Raw genomic sequence first — 21,109 nt, 5'->3', positions numbered from 1 at the left:
CTTAAATCACCATAGCACTTTCATACGATTCTTTCTGTTTTTTTTTTTTTTTTTGGTAAACCATGTTTTTTAGTCAAATTTTTGGTTTTACATAGGGAAAAACTTATTTAATAAAGTATAAAAACCTATAATAAATAACTGGGTTTCAATAACAGTAAAAACCCGAAGGACACCATCCAGTTTTTTCACTCTTCGTTGTGGAATAAATCGTATTTTGAAATACCATCTTCGAGGGGTTGGGGTTCATTCAGTTTTCCGAGCCTATTAATTACTAGGCGAATATTTTAAGGCGATGTTGTTTTTACCACTAGACGAAGAGTTTTATTTTAAGCGTTTACATAGTAAGCATTTTAGTACTTAGTAAGTACATAGTAAGTATTTAGTAATACATAGTAAGTATTTAGTAAGTATTTAAGTATAGGACGTTTATTCAGCTTTCGAGCTCGTCTACCAATTAATGATAAGTATGCGATGAAAATGAGGGAATGTCCCAGAAGCAAGTGCTACCTACCTGAGATTTCGAGAGGGATTTTTTGTAATCTTGGTGTATAGTTAAATACAGTTTGGTACATTTAGATTTTTACAAGCAGAAATGGAAACGAGAATACACAAAGGATGTAGTCTCTCGTCCAGAGTTTTGCCAGCCCCTCCCCTGATTAAGAAGAGTACCGAACAAACTAAATTGTAACTACTAAATCAACTATACTGTATCTAAATAAAAGACGTTTGTAAACAGGTAGTTATATCAGTATCAAAATATATTTTTTTTATTGACATTCTAATATTTTGTAAGTTGCTCCTGCATACCCAAACCTTTTAAATGTAAATTTTACTTTCTTGATCGAAATTGTTTCATTAGTCTATTCGAATACATATTTTTTAATTAATTTTTTGTAACATTCTTTTCCAATTTTTTTTTTTCACTATACAGCTAATTTCAGGACGAGGTTCTACTAGGGAAAGACATAAAATATATAAAAAGCGAACATTTTCATAAATGCATTTTATTTTTCTGGTGGGGGATTGATCCCTAAATTCCACAACCCCTAGCTATATTGCTTTTATTGTAACTGAAATATATTAAGCAAAAGAGAATTATAATCTCCTGGACAACCATATGCCCACCTGATATATAACATATATTTCTCTAGAGAGGCAGTTTTTTTTTTTTAATATAATTAAAATGTGAATCTCCCGGCTTGTCCAGTCAAAATAGTTATACACGTGACCCGATTTATTATTGAGATCGATGGAGTGAAAATCTGTGTAAATCCCATCATGAATTTGTTTTGAAGATTGATGCTCAATGGAGTTTGCCCAGATTTTCAGATTTCATTACAAGCAAAACAAAGTATAGAATTTAAAATACAAAATTAAAAATAAACCAAAATAGCAAGCAGTCAACAAGGACTACGTAACCAGACTTATTTATTTTCAAATCACTTTGCATCTAAGGTCAACGTATTTACTGATAAAAAAGACAACTTTTTAGGACTTAGATTTAATAACTGTACTAATCTATCCCCGCCTGTTCAAGCGTGTTTAAGCCGTTTAACCTGTTTAAGCATGGCACTTATGAAGGATGAATGCTCTGAGCTTCTGTCTTTGGCCGATAAAATTAGTTTTAAGTTGCAAGCAGTTTGTTAGTATTAGATTTGAAACCCAATGAAACGAAGCGTGAAATCGAACTTAAAATTTGTGCTCAACTAATGTTATGGAATCGCTTTTGCTATCTTCCTCACAACTTTAGATTTTTGTGACCTGGAACCTCCTTTTAAAATCCCCAATGAACCTTGGAGATGTTAGAACCATCCAATTATCACCCCAGCTAACTATCATCCTTTTCTTCCTAGGAATGCCAGTTCGTCACCCTAAGGCAGTAGCGGCCGATTTGCGAAACGTCACTTCGCCTACAAGCACTATCCCAGATGAAGACGTGTCATCTAGTGATGTGACTATAGAGGAGCCTTCGAATTGTGTGGAAGGGATGACGGTTCTTCCATCAAATGTAATTTCCGTCCCAGTAACTGTACATCAAGTTGATACGTCCTGATGTGGAAGGATCTATTGGGGATTATTGACGAAGTGCTTAGAAATTCAATAGAAAAAGGGAAAGCATACTGCCAAGTCCCTATTATATACGTAAAGTGCAAATATCCTTACATGGAACTTTATCTCTAATAACTGATTAATTGTATAGAAATGTCAGCAAAAAAGTAAAGGGGTGCTCGTAGGTATCTGTTATTGACCAAATTTTTAAAACTACTGCAAATTAAGCACAAATGTAACTCGTGTCTGTCACAAAAAAATAAATTAGAAACGAGTAAAGAAATGAAAGAAAATTCTGTGAAAAGTACCGTAAGGTTTGTGTTTGATTCGATCGATATGTGTCGATATATCGATATGATATCGACGTGTACTGATATGTGTCCATGATATTATGCTACATTCAAGGTAGGACTGTAATTGTAGATCATGTTGATACACCTTAACGTGGATGTTTAAATCCAGGACGAGTGGCTAAGGACTTGGAAATGCTAATTCCTGATTGGGATGGAGGAGGAGCGTGCGTAGCTGTTTTGGCCTCTGTTGGCTTGGTGCTGCGGCGAGTTGTTAGTAGTAGTAGTAGTAGTAGAAGTACTGGAAACTACATGTCATTGACTAGATTGAGGCGTCTGTATAACAATACTCTGTCCGTAACGTGTGACTATAGATCTAGCGGACATGGCCCGGTGAAGATGTTTGAATGTAAGAATATTAACTAGATGCTAAAGGATTGGAGCAGCGTCATGTTGGTGGAATGTGTATTATTGTGGACACCTGTATCTAGGGTGATAGACAAGCACTTAGAACATTAAAGAAAAAGAATGGGAATAATTTAAAGTGTTTTTCTAATCCAGCTGAGAGGGCTACAAAGCGGAATATCCAGGGCTTGGGACACATGCCTCTCCCTCTAGAAGGTTAAAAGTTACAGTAACTACAGTGATGGAGTAAAACATACCAGTGGGGAAACCCACATTTTGTTACCCTCCCCCCCCCCCAAAAAAAAAATGTTTATTCTCCATTTGCCCCTGAGACTGTATAATATTGCTCTGTATATGATGTGCAAATTTGACTGTAGATCGAGTAAAAATGTCACAGTTTTTATATTTGAATCCCAGAGGACTGATGAAGAGCTTAGACAAGATAAGAAAATGTATGATGCACTGCAAATTTGCTTGTTGTTGATCATAGTTCAAGTTCTTACTATACTTGGTGTGATGTAGAGTCGTCAAAGTAAATAAAGTACTACGTTTGCATGTGACAATTTTAAGCCTGAAATGTTTAACTAAGAGTTACTAAGACAAAACAAGTAAAAATCATGAAAATTACTGATTTATCTGATTATCCAAAATGTCAAGTTCATAAGTGTAGAGTACTGTTAGTTATTTGTTACTATTTTTTTCAAGTCAAGCAAGAATTTGCCTTTAAGTGGTTATTTGGATGTAGCCTAATCCATAGATATAGACAGCAGCAATTTTGGCTTTGGAATGAATGAATTGTCAGGTGGAAGGGAGGGGGAGATATTTGAAAACGAATTGTGCCTTTAGGCGTCAGAATCTGTAAGTTTCGTATTTTATAATCGTTTTTCAGAGATTGTTTGGGAGGATAGTCGTTGGAGAAAACCTAAGAGACTCATCCATTGTCACTCCTCCCATTCCCCCTTGTTCAGGCGTGCCTGCAGAATAACTTGCCTTGAATTTGAAATTAATTTGCCCTAAAGTTAAAAAAAATTTATTTGTATGGATCAAATTTCTATTCGAGCATAATTTTTGCTATTTTTGTAAATTTTGACGGCTTGTATCTTTTTTTGTCATCTTTTCAGATATTTGGTGTTAATTTAGTGCTGATATATTTGGTTTGTTGAAATGAGTTCTACTAGACATTTTATTTATTCAGGCTGGTTTGTTTTAATAACTCCACAATTTATTAGCACTTTCATTCTTAAATGCTCTTATTTGGCGTTTTATGATTTTTAAAGGCTGATTATGATATTTGGGAAAAGGTATTGTTCCACAGATTTTTAACACTAGGTAGAAAGTTTAAATCTAGTTGCGCGTAATTATTTGACATTTATTTTTCATTTTCTACTTTGAGTAGATATTAAAGTTATGTTTGGCAGACAAAAAAGAAATAAAAAGACCGTAAATAGGTCAAAGATTAATTGCAGGGTCGTGTGCTGCCTTTGCATTTTATAGCAGAAGAGAATTCCCTCCGCCAGTGGCGACATTTTGGAAGGGGGGTGCCCCCCAATGATTTGGAAGAAATAAATATTATACAACCCATTTCCCTAGACTATCTGGTTATGAACCCCTCTTGTCCCCCAGTAAAAATGCTGGAGATTTCCCCCCCCCCCCGTTGATGGCAGAGAATCAGGAAATCGGCAATTGCGCTACGCAGACCATTGTTCAGTACGTAATTTTTTTTATTTTGAATTTTTTAGTACCTGAACACCTCAGAGGTGCTATTGATGTTCTTCCTCATGTGGTACCACAATTTTTCTATGTTAGTATTATGTGCATACCAGTATATGCTTTTGAAATTCTTACTACCGAGAATGTGTTTATGTGTCTACTCAGTGGTCTGTCTCTATTCACAATTAAATAAAAAAAACGAGTTTTTTTAACTGAAAGTAAGGAGCGACATTAAAACTTAAAACGCACAGAAATTACTTCGTATATGAAAGAGGTTGCTTCCTCATCAACGCCCCGCTCTTTACGCTAAAGTTTGACTCTTTCTCTCAATTCTTCTTTTTAAAACAGTAAAAAACTTTAGCGTAAAGAGCGGGGCGTTGATGAGGAAGCAGCCTCTTTCATATACGAAGTAATTTCTGTGCGTTTTAAGTTTTAATGTCGCTCCTTACTTTCAGTTAAAAAAACTCGTTTTTTTTATTTAATTTCTGAACGTTTTTGAATCAATGCATGTTTTGATTTTGGCTCTCCGCAGAGGAATAATCAAAACGAAATTTGCATATTTTTTTTGGGGGGGGGGGGGGGCTAAATGGCTTTCTCATAATTTTGATCGAATGATTTTGAGAAAAAAAGAGCGGGGGCGAAGCCTAGTTGCCCTCCGATTTTTTGGTTAAAAAAAAAGGCAACTAGAACTTTTAATTTTTTACGAATCTTTTTATTGGTAAAAGATTTACGTAACTTATAAATTAGCTTACGTAAAGAACTTTTGTATTCTCATGTTTTTATTACATATATGAGGGGATTCGCCCCATCGTCAGTACCTCGCTCTTTACACTAAAGCTTAAATTTTATCCCAATTCATTAAGAATGACCCCTGAATCACAAAAGCCGTAGAATAAATAGTTGAAATTACTAAAAATACTTTAGTGTAAAGAGCTAGGTATCATAAGGAGGTGAGCCCCTTATATGGGTAATAATTTCTGTTTGTTTTAAGTTTTATTGCTGTTCCTTACTTCCAGCTGAAAAAGCTTTTTCAGATTTATTTTTTAATTTTTTTTAAAATAATGCTAGTAAATCCTGATCTCCCTTCATGGAAGTTTTCTTCTCCCATGACAAATTCTCGATGGAATCTTCCCCCAGCATATCCCCCTCTTCTCAACCCCCCCCCCCCCCCCCCAAACCAAAAAAATCCTCCTGAAAACGCCTGTATACTTCCCAATAACCAATACTATATGTAAGCACAGGTCAAAGTTTGTAACTTGTTGCCCCTCCCACGGGGACTGTGGGGGAGTAAGTCGTCCCCAAAGACATACTTATAAGGTTTTTTGACTACGCTGAATAAAATGGCTATCTCAGAATTTTGATCCGTTGACTTTGGGAAAATAATTAGCGTGGGAGGGGGCCTAGGTGCCCTCCAATTTTTTTGGTCACTTAAAAAGGGCACTAGAACTTTTCATTTCCGTTAGAATGAGCCCTCTTGCAACATTCTAGGACAACTGGGTCGATACGATCACCCCTGGGAAAAAAAAACAAAAAAAAAACAAATAAACACGCATCCGTGATTTGCCTTCTGGCAAAAAATGCAAAATTCCACATTTTTGTAGATAGGAGCTCGAAACTTCTACAATAGGGTTCTCTGATACGCTGAATCTGATGGTGTGATTTTCGTTAAGATTCTATGACTTTTAGGGGGTTTTTCCCCCTATTTTCTAAAATAACGCAAATTTTCTCAGGCTCGTAACTTTTGATGGGTAAGACTAAACTTGATGAAACTTATATATTTAAAACCAGCATTAAAATGCAATTCTTTTGATATAGCTATTGGTATCAAAATTCCATTTTTTAGAGTTTTGGTTACTATTGAGCCGGGTCGCTCCTTACTACAGTTCGTTACCACGAACTGTTTGATCATCTTGGAATGATACATGTCCGGTACTATTATACAATCAATATATATATATATATATATATATATATATATATATATATATATATATATATATATATATATATTCTTTTTAGGTATTTTTGAAGACCACACTTCCATTCAGTTCCGCACAAATAGGAGTTCAAACAGAGATAAATCTTTTTATAGACAGTGAAAAATAATGATAAAAATTCTGGATATTTCGAACACGCACAAAGTGACCATCATCAGCAGATAAAAGAGCCGCTGTGTGGGTGTGTGTGTGTGTGGGATCGAAATATCCAGAACTTTTATCATTATTGTTTACTGTGTGATGAAAGGACATATTTAACTGTTTTACATTACATATTTACATATTTAGTGAACTGTTTTACTTTCGAAAGGACATATTCCTTTTTGAACTGTTATTTGTATATATTATTTTCGGTTCTTCGTTCTGTGTAAATAAGATTATTCTAGAAAGTGGCAATGCAAAAAGTTTTTTTGAATTTTTTGAACAGTTAAGATAATGCATCATGAAGATTCATATTTCTTAAATTCCTGAAAAACACACTCTAAAGTTGGAAAAAACTTACATAAACAAAAGAGAGAAAAAAGTGCGAAGAAGAAAAGAAAGTGAATAAAGAAAAATTTCACTTGAACTTTTTTCCCCAAAATATTAATGGTGTTGATGTTTTTCCTATGAAAAATGGCAGGTTTTAGGACACAGTTTTCAACAAAATTTAGCTTGTCAATGACAAGCTTAGCCATGTACTTGATGGCCATGGTCAAATCTAAAGTTGGAAAGCTGAATGTCTAATGAACTCATTCGAAATAAAGAAAAAAGTTCTGCAGTCCCCCCCCCTTCATTTAGAACTATTGCTCCTATATTTCTTTGCGCCACAACAGTTTCGTGGTACAGAGACAAATAAAATGTCAAAATTAAATATCTGACATGGGTCAAATTACATATTGACCCATTAGGATTACCTAAGTTTTTTTAAACTTAGGATTACCGTCCTAGTTTTTAGAAGTAACTCTTGGATTTCATGTTGAGATTTTCACATCCCAGCAACGTGAAGTTGACATTTATTCTTCCTATTGAGGCTTAGGTAATTTTAACTCTTTCTGACTCGCTGGGTCCTCGCGCTACCTCTCTTATAGTCGTGGAGTTTTGAGTACTTCAAACCTCTTTGTCTGATCTCTTTTTCTCTTTATTATTATTTACGTATTTCATTTATGGTCCGTCGCGTCTCATTTACGCTTTTGCATATGTAACAGTGGTTTGATGAAATCTTGGATTTAATGAAGCCCCTAGCATTTTATTGGTAATTTAAACAAATTATTTTAGATGATTGTTCGGGATTGATCAAATCATTAGGGTTTTGGTCGAATGACGAATTTTATCATGACACTGGGGCATTATAACCATGCATTGACTAATTTGCACAGAACGTTCACATCGTCTTCTCTCTTGTTTGATAAAGACAGAAATGTGGTAAGGAAGTAAGCAGTTGGTAGGATTATATAGGATTTTTGATCAAATTGTTCATCATATCAGTTCAGTATAGTACTTCTCCAGGTGTTATGACATAAATGTTATGTTCCGATGCTGGAATTCCCAAGCTCTAGTTTGTGTATTTAAAATGTTTTGTACAACAATAAAAAAAATGAAATAAGACACCTTCTCCTCCATAATAGGCCCCATTACGCGAAAACAGGGAGAAGAACTACACACACTCACACACACACACATATATATATATATATATATATATATATATATATATATATATATATATATATATATATATATATATATATATTATATGTATGTATATATTATAAGTATGACTAGCAAGGCCGTATCCAGGAGGGGGGGGAGAGAAAGAGTCGCAATAAAATTAACCAACGAATATTCACAGAGTTAAATTAGCCCTTAAAAATGCAACCAAAAGACCCTTAAAGGTACTAAAGGAAAGACAGACCTTTTTTAAAACTGTAAGATTTGTTTTTTATGGTCAGTGGTTAGAATTTCAGTGAACTAGGATGGCTCTTTCCTTGGTTTGTTTTTAGCTTGCAAAGGTGGTTTTAGGTCAATCCATCCCCCAGGTCTTTAGATTTTTAGAATTCTTACCATAATTTCTTGCAAATTTCAAATAATTAAGCTGTAATACATGACTAATAAACTGTTTGGTCAATTAGCAAATAGTGTGCTAAAAATCTTCGAATATAAACGAAAAATTGATTCGGTTTTCATCGAACGAAGTTCAAATTAAATTTTCACAAGAGAATCCTTGCTTCTTCCTCTGATAGATCTCATTTAGAATGAGACGTAAAAATTTCTTTTACGTTTTTTTTTTGAAAGAGTACCTGCTTAAGCATAATTTCTTTTTTATTTTATTTATGATTGTGCCTCTATTTTTGTGCCATATTTTAAATGTTTGTTTGTTTGAATTATATTGTTGTATAATTGTGAATAGATTATTTTTCAGCTATGGCCAATAAAAGAGTAATTGTGCCCTTATCAATTAGTATATTTTTAGTATGTTTTATCTTCACGAGCCAACGCTTTTTGACGCAATGCAACGTAATTGACGCCAATAGCGTAATTGCACTGCTCAAGTAAAGAATTATGCCAGTAAAGAATTTTTTATAACAGGGCACCTCGTATAGAAAGAGTTGTCGGAGGAACTTCGAAAGGGGCTTATTCGATTGAAAACAAGAAGTTCTATTGCCCTTTTTAATATTCGATAGTGATTGCAGGGCAACCAGCCCCTCCCCTCCCTCGCACGCCCAACATTTCTTCAAATGTTTCAAATCAATATTTTGAGATAACTATTTTGTTTAGAGTAGTTGCAAATTTTAGTAGACTATTTTGTCTAGCGCAGAAAATTTTAGAATTTATTTCTAACTCGTAGTTCAATACAGAAGTACGGAGAAACAGATACACAGAGAAAACGACAAAAAAAAACAAAAATAAGAGGAAAAAAGACACCACAACTATCAGAAGAAGTTCTAAAGAACACTTATAAAACACAGAACAACTTTGAATATCACTGTATAAGAAGGGGACACCATAAATGGAAACTGATTTAGCGATTGTATTTCGAAATACGTTTTGATAGAGCTATTGCAGGGTCAGCTATTTTATAATTTTGGATTAACACTGAATATCAGATCCACGGGGGTAAATGAAGTAAATATTTTGCAAATCTGAAATATACTGTACGGAGTTTATGTTTATCCGTTTGTGAGTAAATCTTCCAAAATTGCGCTGCGTATAGAACATGTGGTATTTCTGTTGTCCTGTAAAAACACAATATCATTTTCAAGCACCTCATTAATCAGTAGATCCCTGTATTTTACATCATTCAAATTAAGGGACGCAAAGCTAAACTGGGTTTAATCATTCATTCATTAGCGTTGATGAGAGCCGATCGGAGAATTTTGCATTTTAGACTAAAACTTACGTGTTCCATAGTACAATTTGCACATTTTGGCGAGGCTTGGCAAGGGTATTCCTTGGAATTCACATGAGGGGCAGAACATCTGGAACACTTGAGATGTGCTGGTGAGCAGGAGCAAGCTCCAATCAGGTGATCAGTACTTTGACAGCCAAAGCATCGACTTATATTTTACATAAAATGTCTGCTGATTGAAATTAGAAAACACCCAGATAATTTTCCCGAAAGTATATAAAAGCTACCAACCAACCAGGGAAAATAAAAATATGAATTGTATAATGCTGTCAACCCCTACCTTAACGTATATGTTCTACAATAAATTTACTTCGCTCTCTCCTGACCTTACTTAAAGCTAAGGGAGTGCCCCCGATTACATTGCTATTTAATAATATATCATAGATCGAATTAGTACTGGAGGCAAGTCAAACTTCAATTCGTATTTGTTTTCACGATAAATATTGTTTTATGAAAACGTACAGATTTACTCTTAATCTAAACATATAATCTATAAGCGTGGAAAGGTCTTGGAAAATTTCAAACTAATCCTCGCTCTTATCTAATTTTTATGTATAAAAGCCAAAAAAGGACCGTAAATTCTAGTCTTCAATTTCCTGTTCTGTATCTAATCTTGGGTCAGTGGCAAAGCCTCAAAATGCGCCACTGTGTGCTTTTGTTGTTGGCCACTGTGGTTTCTGGTCAATTTAATCCAGGCTATGACGCAGGTCGTACGACCATGGTTCATCTTTTTGAGTGGAGGTGGGACGACATTGCTAACGAATGTGAAAGGTTCCTTGGGCCAAAAGGATACGGTGGGGTTCAGGTAAACTTATTTATTCACGAAGATGATTATTATGAAAGTGTATGGGAGAACTTCAATGAAAATCTATTCTTATAACAATATAATTTATTTGACTTGAATCCAAAACTTTATGTCAAAATTCTTTTTAATATGAAGTTCGATAAGCTTGAAAGTGAGTACGAGAACGACAAGTACTCCTGCATTTTCCAATTTCACTGACAAAACAGCTGGACTCTTTGAATCAAAAGGTTTAGAAAAACAACTCAAAGAATTGAATCAATTTTCCAACCAGAATGCAAACGATTATTAATTGACATAAAACTAAACAGAAAAAAAAAAACTAAAAAAAGCTCTGGCTAAAAAAAACTAAATACCCCCCCCCCCCTGGTGGGGATATATATTATATATATATATATATATATATATATATATATATATATATATATATATATATATATATATATATATATATATATATATATATATATAAATAAGTTGTCTGTCTGTGGATCTGTGGATCAGGTGACGTCATGTTTCTGTGTCGGCTGACGTCATGAAATTAGTTGTCGTCATTTTTGTTATGACGATGCTTAGTATATTGTAAAACACATTAATTTGGTTAATAATATACCATTTAAAACACCAAAATGAACATGTTGGAGTAGTCACTCGGTGAGAGAGGGTGTCAGAACGGAGAATGAAGGTCCCAGGTTCAAATCCTGGTTAGGCTAAAAAAGGTAAAAAACTAAAAACTAAAAAAAAAGCTGAAAAAACTAAAAAAAGGCAAAAACTACAAAAAAAACTAAAAACTAATAAAAAAAAATAAAAAGGCTAAAAAACTAAAAAAACTAAAAAAAAGGTAATAAAAAAACTAAAAACTAAAAAAAACTAAAAAAAAGGAAAAAATAGAAGAGAAAAAGAAAACTAATAAAATTAAGAATAAAAATAAAAAAAGATAAAAACTAAAAAAAAAAGTAAAAAGAAAAAACGAAAAAATAACTAAAAAAGCTAAAAAAAAGGTAAAAACCAATAAAAAACTAAAAAGAAGAAAAGGAAAAAAACTAAAAAAAATATATAATGACGATATAAATGATATAAATGATGACCGGGACAGGGAATGGTCGATTAGCAATCACCATCAACAAAGCTCAAGGGCAATCATTAGAATCATGAGGTATAGATCTGAATACGGATTGTTTTCCCATGGACCATTATATGTTGCATGTTCAAGAGTCGGTAAACCTGACAATCTATTTATATGCACAGACAATGGGACAGCAAAGAATGTTGTATATTCGCAAGTTTTACGTAGTTAAAAACATATATATAATATATCTATCTATATTCACAGGTGGGACATAGGGACACAACTACAATGGCGCGTAACGACTTACGCGCGCGGGGGAGCTTGGGGGGGGCGCGAAGCGCCCCCACCAACTAGGTGTTGGGGTGGCGCGAAGCGCCACCCCAACAGCTAGTATATATATATATATATATATATATATATATATATATATATATATATATATATATATATATATATATATATATATATATATATATATATATATTATGAATTATATATATTATAAATTAATTATAGATTATTTGATAGATTAATAATATTAAAGTAAAACAGTTCAAAATAGGGATGAAACCTTTTTATTGACAGTGAATAGATATAAAATTATTTAACTGGATATTTCGAACACATATACAGTGTTCATCATCAGCAGTAAAACCTTCATCATCAGAGTTTTACTGCTGATGATGAACACTGTATATGTGTTCGAAATATCCAGTTAAATAATTTTATATCTATTCATTGTCAATAAAAAGGTTTCTTCCCTATTTTGAACTGTTTTACTTTCGTCATGGAAAGGCAGTGTGGTCTTCGAAGTTATCTATTAATAATATTATTAATTGATAGATTATTGATAGAAACAACATAGCATGACCAGTAGAAATTTTATCGTGGAAGCCATACTGAATACAAATAAAAACTAAGTTTTGTAAAAAAAAGCTTTAAACGGTTTTACAAAACAATTTCAAACAGACCGTTATATAACAGTAAGAAGTGAGATGAAGAAGACACAGAATACTGAAGAAAACACACAAACACAGAATTCGGCAATATCCGCGATTTCCACAAAATCCAAACAAATTGTTCGTTAGTATCCCTCGTTGGCAGTTCAACTTTGTTTGGATTTTGTGGAAATCGCGGATATTGGCGAATTCTGTGTTTCTGTGTTTTCTTCAGGTATTTTCATTTGGCCTTTAAAAACCCCATTATCTTATCAAAGCCCTTATATACTAGTATAAAAAAGTAGATAAGGGTCCCCTAATAAGGATTAAAGCAGTAGCGGTAGCAGTAGTAGTGATATTAGCAGTAGCAGCAGGCCTGATAGTTTCAACTTAATACCCTCTGTTCCTGATATATTCCTGATCCTTCTTTGTTACGACATACATTCACATAACGTCTTAGTAGTAAGAGTAACAGTATTAGTAGTAGTAATAATAAGAGTAGTTTTAGTAGTAGTAGTAGCAAAAATAGCAATATTAGCAGTTGCGGCAGCATTAGTAGTAGTAGTAGTAGTGGCAGTAGTAGTAGTAATAGCAGTAGTAGTAGCAGTAGCAATAGTCCTGAAAGCTACAATTTAGTACCCTTTGCTGATCCTGAGATATTACTAATACGCCTTTTTGATAACCTATATGCGTAAAATGACTTTTGATCATTTGTTAAATCTCCATAAACTTTCCTCGAAAGTTTCAATTTGATACCCCATTCTGTTCCTGAGATATTGCATCTATGCCATATTGACAAAATGGATGCAGTTGAAGTAGCAGAAAAAGGCGTACCAGGAAGTAGTTATAGTAGTAGTAGCTCTAGTAGCATTAGTAGTAGTCACTGCAGCAACAGTAGTAGTAGTAGTATTAGTAGCAGTAGGACCAATAGTAGCGTTAGTACTATCAGTACGAGTAGTAGCCTTGCAACTGAACACTCTAAGCTCTTGCTGAGATATTGCTGACACTCCTTCTTGACAACCTGAATGAACAGTGTGTTTTGATTTAATCCCACCTCTCCCTTGGTAGTGCTTAACAGTTTCACATTAATACCCCTGGTCTTTGTCGAGACCCAGGATCAAATACGACCCCCCCCCCATGTGTAAGCTTGCACAACTTACAGACCTTGCTTTAAGGGCTTAGGGGGAGCTTGTTATCCCCGGAGGGATAGTGACCGTAATTTTCTATAGTTTTATTAAATAGCTTTATCAGAAGTGTGGCTAAGAAGAGCACGGGAATTACTTTTGTCCTTTTGAAAAAGCAAAAGAATATTCCATTTCAAATCGATTATGCACGATTCAAAGTTTTTATGACAAGTCCTTCCACACCAAGTGGTCTGGATGAAAACATAGAATAAATACTTTGAGCCCGCTTCGCCATTTACTTAGGTAACACTATTGTGCTGCCGGATTGTTCATCGCACTGTATATTTAAATCAATATTATTATTATAATATTATTATTAAATATAAATATTATTTAAATAAATATTATATAACGTAATATTTAAATAAATATTATTTATTTAGAATGCGAACAATATGCAATTGCAGCAAGTTCATTTTTATGTGGACTTCGTTCCTCCGAAATCTTTTTTTTTTTTAGCTAATCAGTAATGATGATAAATTGATTATAATGATAATGATAGAATGAAGATGATGAACATGAATGACTATTTGATAACATTGTGGTAGAACATGCCTATAGAACACGATGATTGAACATAATAGAACAATGATTAAATCATGAATGATGATAAATTGATTGGAAAAATAGACCTGTGGTCAACATATAGTCTGAAATTTTAGAATTTTCTATTGGAGGAAGCTCCACTTTATTTCGTTATTTTTCAAAACTAAAGGCAACCAGGAATCTTAGGAACGAATTTAAATGGAAGTTTCTTCAAACAACAGACCTTTATTTCAACATGTAATTTTACATTTCAATTTTCCAGGTGTCTCCAATTGTTGAGAATATTATAGGTCATGCTGGAGGTATTCAAAGACCATGGTGGGAACGTTACCAAAGTGTTTCCTTCAACATCATTACGAGGTCGGGAGATGAAAATGCATTCAGAAACATGGTCGACCGGTGTAACAAAGTTGGAGTTAAGTAAGTATAACGAAAATACTCTCTATTTTATCGTGAAGTTTTCATCATATTTCAAGCAGACAATGCTCTAACTATACTTTAGTTATACCCTAGGAATTTAGAATGCAAAAAAAAAAACTAACACAGACTTTTCAGCTCCGCATTAACAATTCCCGAAACTCTGGGCTTAACCTAAATCCATTACAAACAATTTTCGGCCACCGTGTTTCCTTTTGTGTTTAACCGATTTGATTTAATCTGATACCCACTGAAACACCTGATTCAAACCAATTGTTCCACGGTTCTTAACGTTCAGATTAAAAAAAGAACCACAAAGATGAATTCACAGCTGATTCATGAAAATTAAAGAAAATGGCAAAAAATTTGTTGAAAAATTATGGAAATGTAAAGCATGATAAACACACCAAAATATAATTCGTCACCTAAATCCAACAGTTGTATGAGGTTTGTCGATTATAGCCCGATTCTTTCATTTCTTTGACATTAAATAACAATATTTCATTCATGAAATCTACTTCATGCCATGCAACTTCAAAATTTCCACTCAAATCGTAGCCTTCAGAGCAGAAAGCGTTGATGTACAAAAAGTTAAAACCCTGGTTCTGGTGCTCAAACCTACTGTGTGAGAACTCTTGTTGCACCAAGTTTACTAAAATAATAATAATAATGATAAAATCTTAAATTAATCAGCCAAAATAGCACACTACTGATAATAAAACACGCTTTTTGTTTTTGCTCAATATGTCTCAGGAAAGTACAAATTTAAAGTGAATCTGACAACTATCTTAAGAAATTTCCCTACTTAAATTACTGCCGGTCTATGAATTCTGAGCCCATATCCCTCTTGTAAAAAAAAAAAGAAAAAATCCTTTTCATGTTTTCCGTAATAATCTCTGATTTTCTTTATTATGTGCTCTCCATACGTGTTTGGAGTATAATCTATTCGAATTTTTTTAACAGAAATTCGCCGCTAAAATTTTTGCTGCTAAGAAATTTCGTCGAGAGTTGAAACAAAATAAACTCTTGAACTGAGCTCAGAAGAAGTGGAATGACTACGCTTAGGGACATATATTTTTCTGGGGGGAGTTGATGATTTACCCCTCAAGATTGTGAAAACTACCCTTGTATGATATTTTCATTCAACAAGTTAACAAAAAATCTATCTGTATTTTTTTGAAAATACTTTATTTTGTATCTTCATAAGAAAAAAAAATTAAGTAAAGATTCTCGCTTCCCTCCTACGCTTTTTTGAATTGGTCGGAATATACTCAGGAAATCTCAGAACACCCCAAATTCAATATTTTTAATCAGAAAATTTTAAGGTTAATTCAAAAACTTTCACCTTGGCCGACATTTCTTAGCAAAGTAATTCATAGAAAAGAATTTGTTTTAGATTTAGGTAAATCGATATTTTAAGAAAAGTGTGTTTACAAATAGATTAGTTTGTTCTGAGTAAACAGCTTCACTTTTGTACTCAAAATAAATTTGATTTATTAGATAATGGTAATTACGCATTATGTATATTGTTTATTTAATAAAGGCCTTTTGAACTGTTCAATTTTGATTGAGAAAATGAATAATCTGGGATTTCAGACAAAAGAATTGAATCTAATAAAATCATATTTACATAATCTTCGAATCACTCTCTGTTTATTGTTTCAAAATAAAGATTCAACAATCATCTAAACCCTCAATAAAAGACTAGCAGCAAATCAAATGTTTAATTATACCCGGTGCTGCAAATTTATGAATAAAAAGGTGAATTTTCAAGGTCATCTGTCAAGCTTAAATACCTGGAATATATTGTTTAATTATACCTGATGCTGCAAATTTATGAATAAAAAGGTGAATGTTCAAGGTCATCTGTCAAGCTTAATTACCTGGATAATATTGTTTAATAATACCTTTAATTATAATTATAATTTTAATATAATTATACCAGAGCCACCCGAGGCCAACACACCATCGCAAAACTATATCAGTTTCCTGGCTGTTTTTACCTCGAAGTCGGCAACTCCTTTATCACCCTGCGATAAACAGCTCCTAAGGTTATTGGTGGTGCTAAGACCCGCAGTTATGGCCATAGATCTTTCTGTGAAATCACTGGAGTGAGAATTTATAGCTGAAAAAAAAAAAGTTTTTTTCCATAATTGTCTAGTAATCGTAACCGTTCAAAGAGCAACTTCTTATAGTTACTTTTAACCACAGTTTTATCATCCTGTGATGGACAGTTCCTAAAATTTCAAGGCGTATCTAAGACAAGACCAACAATTACATTTGTAGATAGCTCCACGGAATTTTTTGACTAAGAATTTAGAAGCTGAAACTACTTCCATAATCCCTTCGTTTTCCTCTAAAACTAGTGTCTCCGTAAGGCTCGGTAAACTTTGCTGAAAACTTACCTTGCTTGAGTGCTCTAGGTGTGCAGGCTACTTGAAGGACTTTTCTGCTTTTCTGCTTATCTTGTTTTTTTGTGGTCTTGTGTCCTTCTGAAGACGTTCATGTGCGTGTTACCAACTCGCAAGAAACACAAAAATTGTCCCAACAAAACATCATTAGAGATGGAATGGTCATTATGTAGCCTGTTGGTCTAAAAAAAACTCGTGCAAAATCATTTTTCAGTAACACACTATTTTTTTTAGAACTCTTTGTTTTTTTCACACTGTTTTTTTTTTTTTAAACAATTATTCGGAAGTATCACGGGACAGTTCTCTAGAATAATCCGAGAAAAAAGAATAATAAAATAAGTTAAATTTGGAAACACAAAACATTTTGGGTCTTTTAGCTGACTTATATTTAGACAAGGGAGATTTAAAAGAGGTTAGATTATCTGTCACCCGAGATAAAGGATAATCCGAAAACAAAGAATAAATGTTTTGGGTCTTGTAGCTGGCTTAAAATTTAGACACAGGAGATTTGACAGAGATTAGATTATCTGTCACCCGAAATAAAGGATAATCCGGGAATAAAGAATAATAAGATAAGTTAAATTTAGAAACAAAAAACTTTTGGGGTCTTTTAGCTGGCTTAAATTTAAACAGAGGAGATTTGAAAGAGATAAGACTATCTGTCACCCGAAATAAAGGATAATCCAAGAATAGAGAATAATAAGATAAGTTAAGTTAAATTTGGAAACAAAACGTTTGGGTCTTTTTGCTGGCTAAAATTCACACACAGGAGATTCGAAAGACATTAGATTATCTGTCACCCGAAATAAAGGATAATCTGGGAAAAAAAATATTCAGATAAGTTAAATTTGGAAACAAAATGTTTTGAATCTTTTTGCTGGCTTAAATTGACACACAAGAGATTTAAAGGTGGTTGTATTATTTGTCTCTAGAATTACGAATAATTGAAGGACCCTTGAAAACACGTCACAGATGTGAGCCATATAAATCATATCACACTTTCACCATTGAACTATAAAAGACCTATCTCTCTTTTTTCTTTGTGGCTCGATTGTCACTCCTTACTTACAACTTTTTTTCCGCGCACTGTTTAACATTTAGTCACGTAAAAGCAGATCATAGCTGCAGTGCAAAAATAATCATACAAATCTCTATATACTCGAAAGAACATAGTTAAACTCAGAACAAAAACAAAACTAAAAGGAAGGGCCTTACCTGGAAGGGTGGAATGGGTGTTATGTCTTTATTTTGATCTTAGTTTGATGTCAGGAAACTATCATTTTATACATAATATTTCTATTTAATGCTCTAAAAACGTTTTTGGAATATGTATTAGACCTAAGAGAATATTGCTATTTCTATTTCAATTTTTCATTTGCTTTAAAAAAATTTTATGTCAATTTTTCTTTTCCTTTCAACAATTTTTCTTCGGCTACTCCAAGCTGTTGTGTGTCCCCTTTTCCAACCCCCTTTAATTTGATCACCCATGATTTTAGCTGTTTTCAAAGTGAATTCAATTTTAATAGGATATATGTGGATGCTGTTTTCAACCAGCTAGCTGGAGGGGGATGGACTGCAACGTTAGGTGGTTCAAGCTATGACGCGGGTGGCCCTTCATATCCAGCAATACCCTTTGGACCAAGTGATTTCACTGCATGTTGGGACTGTCCTAATCACAGCTGCGATATCGGAAACAGCTATAATGACCCAGTTGCTGTAAGTATAAAAGCACTGCTACCAGTAGATTGGGCTACTCCATTGCTGCCACCAGGTTGGGCTAATTTAATTGAGCCAATATATAATATTTGGGTGATTTGGCTAATGTGAGCAGAATAGTATATAAGTATCATTACAGCCAGGTGCGACCAATCTCCGTAATTGCGCGGGTGAAATTAATGTCCAGATTTCACAGACATTTGCTAGGCAAGAACATGGTTTTATGATTGTTTGCTTTCAAACACCCGGACTATGTAGGTAGAAAAAAAGAGGTCAGGTTCTGCAGAATTTTGCGGTCATATTTCACCATTAACCGTACGTTTTCAGTCAGGTTTCACCATCAGGTTTCATTATAACTTGGAGCCGTAGTATATCCTTAGAATAAAAGAACTGAATAAATAGAAAAAAAAACTAGCAAGAATTTCACTTCTGTTGGCTCTCTGTGGTTCCTATTTTTATAACCCGGACTATAAAAACTTCTAGAGTAAAATCTGAATTTTTCAAGCACTGTCTGAGAAATTAGCCCATTCAGATTCTGATCAGATAGCAAAACAATTCTACTAATATTTTTGTGAATAAATGTAGCCTATTGCTACGCGTCACAGAAAACTAAGGCTACTAATTGTGTGCAAAATATGGAAATGAAAACCGAAAATGTATCTCAAATTATAGGTGAATTTAATTAGCATATCCCAGTATTCAAATTATGATAAATGACACTTTCATTAAAGAAATTCATTAAAGATTTCTCTAAATTCATTAAAGAAATATCTGAGCACTCTTTTTATCTGCACCAGTTTTTCCCGTTAAATTGTGTATGTTCTTCGTTTTTTATGGCACTTGGTATTAACCAAGTGACATATAGCAGTCGCCAATTCTGTCGGTCTGTCTGTCGGTCTGTCTCTTGGTCTGTCGGTCCCGGTTTTGCTACTTTAGGCACTTCCGGGTAAGCTAGGACGATGAAATTTGGCAAGCGTATCAGGGACCGGACCAGATTAAATTAGAAATAGTCGTTTTCCCGATTTGACCATCTGGGGGGGGGGCCGGTTAATTCGCAAAGAATAGAAAAAATGAAGTATTTTTAACTTATCAGCGGGTGATTGGATCTTAATGAAATTTGATGTTTGGAATGATATTGTGTATCAGAGCTCTTATTTTAAATCCCGACCGGATCTGATGACATTGGGGGGAGTTGGAGGGGGAAAACCTAAAGTCCCGGTTTTGCTACTTTAGGCACTTCCAGGTAAGCTAGGACGATGAAATTTGCCAAGCGTATCAGGGACCGGACCAGATTAAATTAGAAATAGTCATTTTCCCGATTTGACCATCTGGGGGGGGGGGAGTAGGGGCCGGTTAATTCGGAAAAAATAGAAAAAATGAAGTATTTTTAACTTATGAGCGGGTGATTGGATCTTAATGAAATTTGATGTTTGGAATGATATTGTGTCTCAGAGCTCTTATTTTAAATCCCGACTGGGTCTGATGACATTGGGGGGAGTTGGAGGGGGGAAACCTAAAATCTTGGAAAACACTTAGAGTAGAGGGATCGGGATGAAACTTGATGGGAAAAATAAGCGCAAGTCCCAGATACATGATTGACATAATCGGAACTGATTTGCTCTCTTTGGGGTAGTTGGGGGGGGGGGGTAATTCTTAAAAATAAAAAAATGAGGTATTTTCAACTTACGAACGGGTGATGGGATCTCAATGAAATTTGATGTTTAGAAGGATATCGTGTCTTAGAGCTCTTATTTTAAATCCCGACCGGATCTGGTGATGGGGGCGGGGAGTTGGGAGGGGGAAACCTAAAACTTGGAAAACACTTAGAGTGGAGGGATCGGGATGAAACATGGTGGGAAAAATAAACACAAGTCCTAGATAGATGATTGACATAAACGGAACGGATCCGCTCTCTTTTGGGTAGTTGGGGGGGGGGGGGTATTTCTGAAAAAAAAATGAGGTATTTTTAACTTACGAACGGGTGATCGGATCTCAATGAAATTTGATATTTAGAAGGATATCGTGGCTCAGAGCTCTTATTTTAAACCCGACCGGATCTGGTGACATTGGGGGGGGGAGTTGGGAGGGAGAAACCTAAAAATTGGAAAACACTTAGAGTGGAGGGATCGGGATGAAACTTGGTGGAAGAAAAAACACGAGTCCTAGATACATGATTGACATAACCAG

At 34.2% G+C, this 21,109-nt stretch overlaps 2 protein-coding genes across 3 annotated transcripts in view; both read left to right on the top strand.

Moving 5' to 3' along the window:
- LOC136043424 (VWFA and cache domain-containing protein 1-like) overlaps positions 1-8,884 on the top strand; it is a 102,728-nt gene extending 93,844 nt beyond the window's left edge. For both annotated transcript variants that reach the window (XM_065728334.1, XM_065728336.1), the window contains exon 21: positions 1,854-8,884. In XM_065728334.1, coding sequence (XP_065584406.1) covers positions 1,854-2,053 — 200 coding nt within the window. In that variant the 3' untranslated portion in view covers positions 2,054-8,884. The remainder of the gene's footprint in view (positions 1-1,853) is intronic.
- Positions 8,885-10,413: 1,529 nt separating this feature from the next.
- Positions 10,414-21,109, top strand: part of LOC136043425 (alpha-amylase 4N-like) — a 50,237-nt gene continuing 39,541 nt past the window's right edge. Inside the window, exons 1-3 of the mRNA XM_065728337.1 lie at positions 10,414-10,644; positions 14,641-14,798; positions 18,733-18,922. Of these exons, the coding sequence (XP_065584409.1) occupies positions 10,477-10,644; positions 14,641-14,798; positions 18,733-18,922 (516 nt within the window). The 5' untranslated portion in view covers positions 10,414-10,476. The remainder of the gene's footprint in view (positions 10,645-14,640; positions 14,799-18,732; positions 18,923-21,109) is intronic.

The sequence above is a fragment of the Artemia franciscana genome, unplaced genomic scaffold (assembly GCF_032884065.1).
Source record: "Artemia franciscana unplaced genomic scaffold, ASM3288406v1 Scaffold_592, whole genome shotgun sequence".
In the NCBI taxonomy this organism is placed as follows: domain Eukaryota; kingdom Metazoa; phylum Arthropoda; class Branchiopoda; order Anostraca; family Artemiidae; genus Artemia; species Artemia franciscana.
This window is presented reverse-complemented; position numbering and strand designations above follow the sequence as displayed.